Raw genomic sequence first — 7,858 nt, 5'->3', positions numbered from 1 at the left:
CTGCCCGAGTGCCGGGTGGAGAGGCGCGCCGGCCGGTTGCGCTGAGGCGCTTCCCGCGGGCGGGCATGGCTGCGGAGGAGTCTCGCTACCTGCTGGGGTGCCCCGCTGCGGAATCCTACGCGAGGTGAGCCTGCCGCCGCGACCCGCATCTCTGGTGGGCTCTGAGGCAGCGCTGACTGCCCTGGAGCTGGCCGCAGTCGATAGCGGGACGCGGCCGGAGCGAGTTCGGGGTCGAGCCCTCTCCCAGGCCCACCTGAGGGGCTGGAGCTGGGGCCAGAAGCGGGAGGTGGGGCCAGCGTGATCCTTGTCGGCTTCTTCTGCTTCAGAGTCCAGAACAAGAAGCTGTTCCTTGCCACGTTTGCTGCTGTTCTGGGACCGCTTAGCTTTGGCTTTGTGCTAGGCTATAGCTCACCTGTTATTCCAGAGTTGAGGAAAATCAACGATCCTAAATTAAGACTGGACAGCGATCAAGCGTCGTGGTTTGGGGTAGGTCTCTACGGTGGATTAACGTGATTTCACTTGAAAGCATAGGGCAAGAAGATGCTGCTTGTATGATGGGGACTTACTCCTCTCAAGAGTGAGGGTAAATGCAGATCTTAATAATGAAATCAAATTTTTTTTCTAAACTCAGTGATGGGTTCCTATTTTTCCTGTGTAGCAGTGCTGTGATGCTCTGATTACTTTCAGCATATATTAATAAATACCTCTATTATTTGAACCTATTTTTGGAGCTAAAATGCCTTCTAATCATTCTCATGTTTCTCAATTGAAGCTGCTAAGGGACCACAGAAAAGAAACTTGTAAATAAATCAGTATGATCCATCAACATGGGGAATATTTGTTTTTTGGATACAGGCTGGATTTCAGGTTAGTGAAGATAAATTCTTCAGGGCATTGAGACAGTTTGAAAGGCCTGTGAATGGACAGCTTTGTAGATAGATTAAGAAACAGTTACTGCTATTTTTTTATTCACTGAAAGAGCTTTGTATGTCATACAAAAATTATTTGCTGTTCAGTTGTGGTGAGTAGTGCTTCTTTACTGTTTTTATGAGGAAGGTAAGGTGTATTTTGATTTTCAAAACACCTGCATACTCTCCCATATATTTTAGAAGCTGCTATTTATTTTTCAAGATTTTAAAAGACATTGAGTGTTTTTTATGTATTTATTTGTATATACTTGTCATACTTTTTTTTTTTTTTTAAGTCAGTAGTAACATTAGGAGCTGCTGCTGGAGGAATACTAGGAGGCTACGTTGTGGACAAAGTTGGGAGAAAGCTGAGTCTAATGCTGTGCTCAATACCATATGTTTTTGGATATGTAGTTATTATATCTGCTCAGAATGTTTGGATGCTTTATTTCGGACGAATACTGACAGGCTTAGCCAGTGGAGTTACTTCACTTGTTGTTCCAGTAAGTAAGATGTTTCTCTGGGGGTGTGTGCATCTGTGGTTGCTTGTTTGTTTGTTTGTGGTTTTTTTGTTTCTTTTTTTCATAGCAGTATTATTGGTGGCTTGGGTAAAGCAACTGAATAACTGTAGCCAAGGCAGTTTGGGGTTTAGAGGAAACTGGTTTTAATAGAATAATATTTAGCTTGTTTTTAATAATGAAAAATACACAATTTTTGTTCCTTCTAGTGGTACTTTTGAGTTATGCATTCCTGGTACAGTGATGTGATCTTTCAGAGTATTAGTCTTTTATTTGATTGTATCTTCTAATGTTCTGCTATAGTCTAATAGTATTTATTTCTTCAAATTCCTTATATATAACATTAGGGGGGTTGGTTTGTTGTTTCTTTTTTTTTTTTTTTTTTTTTCCCCCTATTACCTAATTATTAGATTTCTTTTCCCTGTTTTTAGATGTATATATCTGAAGTATCTCATCCTAAAGTCCGTGGTATGCTTGGCTCTTGTGTTCAGTTGATGGTGGTGACTGGCATACTGGGAGCCTATGTTGCAGGTATTGGGTTAGGGCTCTAGATTACAAAAAGAATTAGTACATGTAATGAAAGAACTGCACCCAAGAGCTGAAAATAAATGTTACTTTGTTTTGTACAACTAATTGATGTTCCTAGCCCTCTTTCTTTCCTTTTGGTTACCCAGGAGTAGCACTAACGTGGAGCTGGCTGGCACTGTTGTGTTCTTTTCCATCCTGCATAATGCTGTTGTTCATGTCCTTCATGCCTGAAACACCAAGATTTCTGCTGAGCCAGAAGAGGCACTCAGAAGCTATAGCTGCCCTGTGCTTTCTGCGGGGACCGCATGCTGACCATGACAGGGAATGTAGTCAGATTGAAGCCAGCATTCAGGAGGAGGTGATGAGAATCTGATTTACTCTTAAAAACTTTTTGTATGGAGATAACACGTGAAGGTATATAGTGTAATCCAAAGGGTTGTATCAAAGCTTAGCTAATAGCCTTTTCTACAAATGATGGTCCAAACCTGATCCTTCATACAAATGATAGTCAAGAAGCAAGTGAGGTTCTTTGAATCTTTCTTCTCTACCTTTCATCTGCAATTGCTGTCCCTGTTGGCTTCCATCAGTGTGCTTGAGTAGCAGTTGGGCTTGTGATCTTGTTAATTATATGACAGCTATTTAGTTATTTGATTTATTTAGAAATTGTATAGGATTGTTCAACACACCTACCACTGTTGTTTGTGTTGTATGAATGCGTTTTCTTTTTTGTCTCTTAAAAGCATAATTTAGCACACATTAGATGTGTGCTTAAATTGTCAAGTCATTGAAGTTCAGTTTCTGCAAACCATAGATTCATTCAAGCTAACTTTCTCTATGAAGTACTGTCAACTGCATAGATTCATAGAATAGTTTGGGTTGGAAGTGACTTGAAAGATTATCTAGTCCCAAGGCCCATCCAGCCTGGCCTTGAACACATGTGTAATTTCTGTCTAGAACCTGTGACAAGGGGAAACTGCTTTCTGGAGTTCTCATATATGTGAAATGTAAACATTTCTGTTTTTAAAGCACTTAGTTTTGCTGAAGGAGGGGTGGAAAACTTACTGAGTTTGAACAGATTTAAATGTTCTGAGCAGGTTTTTTTGTTGCTGTTGTTGGTTTTGTTCTTTGATTTAAAAGCTGTTTTTTTTTTTTTTTACCAAATCATTACTTAATTTTTTAACAGGAACTGAATCTCTCTGAATTTAAGAACCCCTCAATCTACAGGCCTCTTCTTATTGGTGCAGCTCTAATGTTTTTCCAGCAAGTAACAGGAATTAATGCAGTTATGTTTTATGCAGAAACTATCTTTGAAGATGCTAACTTCAAGGTACTTGGAGTGTGTTTTCAAACTGACAGATATCTATAATAGTTTCAGCTTAGTTAGTGTTATAATAAATCTAAAACACTTAGCAAACTGACTTTGTAATGATCCTGCCTGTGGCATAAATAACAGTGTTTGTGTTCTGGTGGGCTTTTTGAATTTGGATTCTAGATACCCTCTTGACTATGTCACTTTGGCACACTTGATTGTTGTTTGGTTTTGGGGTTTTTTTGGAGGGGAGGGGGGGAAGTGCATCGTATTTTGCTGGTCTGAAACTTTGATACAGATGGAAAGTCATATTAGAGTCAGCTTCCTGTATATATATATATATATATATATTTATTTTTTTTTTTAAATTAGAGTTGCAAATGCTACATTTCAGAGAAAGTGAACCTCTAGGGAGTTGTGGCTTATTTTAAAGTTTATTAAGAGACCAGTATGTTGTGTTAATTGGTGATGTCTTTTTTTTTTTTTTTTTTTCTCCCTTCTTATCCCCCGTTGTCTCTCTCTACCATTAAGTTCTCCGGTATAGTTTGTATTCTTTCAGATTCAAGAAACAAATGCATTTGCAATGCTTGCCAAGTGGTCCTCATCAGCCTGAAAGACCAAATTCTCCCTACATACTATTTCAGGACAGCAGAATGGCTTCCATTGTTGTGGGTTGTATACAAGTATGTTTCACTGCTGTGGCTGCACTTATCATAGATAAAACTGGACGAAAAGTGCTGCTTTACACATCTGGTAAAACATGTTGCTGAATTTTGTTTGCCAAAGTGTCATAACTGTTGGGGTAATTAAGTATTGCCATTTATGCATTTAAAGTGGTTTGCTTTATGATTTGGTGTAACTACAGACTTAAACTCTTAAGCAGAAACTGTCATGTCTTATGTCTCACATTTTAAGTGGAACCTCCTGAAACTACATATGGCTATATTTTTGCCTTCATATTACTAGACCAGTTTAATTTTGAAATAGTTATGTCACTGAGACAATTACCACTGTGATTCTTTTTCTGCTTAATAAGGTTCAGTGTCATGCTACATTCTCATGTTGTCAACCCAATTGCTATTTCAAAGTAATTTCTCTGTGGCTGCTGCTACTTCCATGGTGCATTGTGGTGTTTAGTTATAAAAGGATATAACTCATTTTTTAACTTTGCGAGTAAATGTGCTAATGAAAACAGAATCTGTTGTGATATATTTGTTCTGCTGCACTCTCAATAGTACTGACTACTGTCAGGATTATTGTTTAGCTAGTGTTTAGAAGGCTTGTCTAAATTCTTTCACTTCTTTCAAGACCAGTGTTTATTTCCAAGAAAAATATATTTTAAGAAACACTTCTGTGAGGGCCAGCATATCTTCTCTTTGACTGACCAACTATGTTCTGTCTCTCAGAATGCCCAAGTGGCAACCAGTGATAACTTGGTTATTGCTTCCTTTTCAGGGATAATCATGGCACTCAGTACTGCATTGTTTGGGCTTTACTTTAAAATGGTCCTTCCAAATCAAAACAACTCATCAAATCCTGATGTATGGCTCACTCTAAATGCAGCATCCCCAGGAACAGTATCCCACATATCTTGGCTTGCAGTAGTGAGCCTAGGGCTGTTTGTTGCTGGTAAGTAGAACAGGCTTCTAAGTAGCCATTACACAAAACTCCAAGTTTCTGATTCTTGTGACACTTCTGTTCCATTTTGTCACATTATCAATTAATGGAAATGAGTTGTCTTTGACAGTCCTGTTCAGTGTGTAATGCAAAGTTGGGCTGAGTGTTTATTACCCTGGTCATAGAACTAGCAGCCTAGTTAAGCCACTTCCCTGGAAAATGAATTTGTCTCCTTTTGCTAAAATTAAGTAGTAATTGCTCAGGTGAAATTTATGGCTTTGCAGTCACTAATGAAAAATTTTATTAGTGTCTGAGTCACACAATTCTCTGAGGATACAAGGCAGCAGCAGTTAGAAACAAGGTCAGTTTTTAAGCTTATGACTTCAGAGACTGCGGCAAGAAGTTCTGCTTGTTAAGAGTATTCTTGGAGTTAATTTGATGTAAAATGGACTAGCTTGTATCATGCTGCCCTAAAAAAAACTTGCTCTCTTTTCTTCCAGTAGAGGTGCTGTTTTACTGGAATCATAAAATAATCTAGAGTGAAAAGTGCATACCCTTTACATTAATAACTTGGAAACTGTTCTGTCTTCCCTTTAATACGTATTTGACTTGGATTTTTTATCTTCTGTTTGTAATGGCAGGTTTTGCCCTTGGCTGGGGTCCTGTTCCATGGCTGGTGATATCTGAAATCTTCCCACTTAAAGCCAGAGGCATATCAAGTGGTGCTTGTGTGTTAACAAACTGGGTTATGGCCTTCCTGGTAACCAAAGAATTTCATGATTCTATAGTAAGCATCACAAATTACAATCTGAAGTTTCTTCTCATAGGGAAATTTATTAAAGCTGCTCCTGAAAGAGCCTTGAGCCACAGTCTTTGCAATACAAACCTAACAATTTTTTGTTTCCCCTCTCTCAGGGTTTCTTAACACCCTATGGGACGTTCTGGCTTTTCTCTGTCTTCTGCTGCCTTAATGTAACTTTTACAGCCCTTTATGTTCCTGAAACAAAAGGACAGACCCTGGAACAAATTGAGGCCAACTTCAGAAGATCTTAAGGCTTTTTATATTGATACGAAACCTTCATATAATGAATTATGTGGTTGAAACGAACTGCATCATGTGGCAGACATCTCGGTTACTAACTTGCTATCAAATAATTTTAATGAATTTTGTAAAATCTGACTTCTATTTTTTTGTGGTTTGTGTTGATTTTTTTTAGTCTATGGGGATCTGTGTACACTTTTGCATGCTCTCCCTTGAGTGGGTTCTTTTTCTTAGATTTGTGTGTTCTTTTTACCTGGTGCAGACTTACTGTAAGGGCCAAGTAAGAATGTCAAATGTATTGTCCAGTATCTTTTTCCCCAGTCAGGCACCAAGCAACAGAGTGGGGTAGGAGTGGGGTGCAGGGAACTGGAGGGGTTGGGGGACAACGGGTAGGTGGGAGGTGCAGGCAGAGCCCAGGGGTTCTAGAGTCAGAGGGGTTATGGGGTGGGGCAGTGCAGAGTATGGGAGGGAGAGAGGGATGGAGGTAGAAGAGGTGTGAGATAGGAGGACAGGGCTTGTAGGGTGCATGCCCTGTGGGGAAAACTCGTAGAGGAAAAAGTCTCACAAGGGGAAAAACACAACTTGCACAGCATTGAGGAACACTTGACTGCCTCCAGGATGATGCAAGCGGTTTCTAACAGCTGAACATCAATGGCACTGCAAGAAAAATCCCTTGCAGCCTTGTGAACAGCACTGGGGTCATCTTGGAATGTTGAGAAACGTTAAAGTGGTCCAAGACCCCTACCCTGTTGTCAACGTTTGACTCAGGTCTGACAACAATGCTCTCGATCCCCTCCCCTCCCGCCCAGGTAGGGAAGGAGAGAGAAAAAAAGAGAGAGACTTGGCTGGATTGAAAACTAAACTACACAGCTTTAATTAAACACTAATGAATGATACAAGAAAATATATACAATTATATACAGATATATTCAGGTATGGGCAAAAGCCTCTTGCCTCCCCCCACCCCAGCAACTCCCACAGCACTTCCCTGAACTGGGAAGAGTCCCGAGGAATCCCGGAGCTGCTGCTGGAACAGAGCAGAGAGTTATGGGGGTCAGGAGAGCTCGAGCCTGAGGATCGACGGTGATGGATGAACAGAGTCCTGCCCGGACGCCGGCCATGGACGGAAGAGAAGGGGAGAAGAAGAAGGAAGGAAGTTGTCTTCTGTGATCTCTGACCTTCCTCTGAGCTTACGTAGATATATGGAATGGAATATCTTTGGCCAGTTTTGCTGTCTGTCTAACTCAGCCTCCTACGGGGGGGTCACAGATCTCCCCACAGTGTCTGAGCCGGCAGAGTGAAAGTGTGGCCTTGAAGCCTCAGTAGTTAGAGACACATTCCACTGTCTTACTAGCCTAGCAGAACACACTGTTGCTGGTTACAAGAAAGCTTACTGAAGGGAAAAAAATCAGTAAAAAGAAAAATTGGCTTCATCCTGGCTCAAACCAGGACACCTGTCTACTCCATTTATGCTTCTGCATCAAGTGAAGCCCTAGTCCATCCTGACTAGCAAACGCTGGCATGTAACTGCCACAGCACCCACTATTTCCAGTCAGACCTTCAGAACGCTCAGAAAGCTGTGTCCAGCCAAGATGGGCTGGAACCCACGGTCTGTAAAAACCCCAGACACCGGAGGGACTGAGCTAATGGGAAACTGGCCCCGGCTGGGACAACGGCAGGTCCAGGACTTCACTTCCCTTTCTCGAGCGGTCCGACAGACGCTGCTGCGCCCTCCCCGGCGCCGAGGGCTCGCGGGCTTTAGGACCCGGCGACGGACGCGGACCCGCGCTCCGCACACTGCCCGGGGCTCGCGCGCCGCCGCGGAAGGCGCGATGGGCGGGATCGCAGCGCAGCCCCCGGGTCAGCAGCGCAGCGCCGAGAGCGCCGGAAAGGCGTCCCGATGCCATTCTCAGGTGCGCCGGGTGGCTTCACCGCC

The 7,858-nt window shown here is 42.0% G+C and overlaps 2 protein-coding genes across 2 annotated transcripts in view; both read left to right on the top strand.

Annotated features, from left to right (window-relative positions):
* Window positions 1-65: 65 nt before the first annotated feature.
* SLC2A8 (solute carrier family 2 (facilitated glucose transporter), member 8) lies at window positions 66-5,933 on the top strand. The gene is made up of 10 exons (XM_009998804.1): window positions 66-124; window positions 327-486; window positions 1,205-1,411; window positions 1,858-1,957; window positions 2,101-2,312; window positions 3,138-3,281; window positions 3,908-4,016; window positions 4,719-4,892; window positions 5,522-5,667; window positions 5,796-5,933. Exons 1-10 carry the CDS (start codon window positions 66-68, stop codon window positions 5,931-5,933), a joined length of 1,449 nt encoding a protein of 482 aa, XP_009997106.1.
* A 1,581-nt stretch (window positions 5,934-7,514) lies between these two features.
* GARNL3 (GTPase activating Rap/RanGAP domain-like 3) overlaps window positions 7,515-7,858 on the top strand; it is a 44,472-nt gene continuing 44,128 nt past the window's right edge. Inside the window, exon 1 of the mRNA XM_009998919.1 lies at window positions 7,515-7,835. Coding sequence (XP_009997221.1) covers window positions 7,515-7,835 — 321 coding nt within the window. The remainder of the gene's footprint in view (window positions 7,836-7,858) is intronic.

Source organism: Chaetura pelagica, unplaced genomic scaffold (genome assembly GCF_000747805.2).
Source record: "Chaetura pelagica isolate M959 unplaced genomic scaffold, ChaPel_1.0 scaffold405, whole genome shotgun sequence".
NCBI classification, from domain to species: Eukaryota; Metazoa; Chordata; class Aves; order Apodiformes; family Apodidae; genus Chaetura; species Chaetura pelagica.
This window is presented reverse-complemented; position numbering and strand designations above follow the sequence as displayed.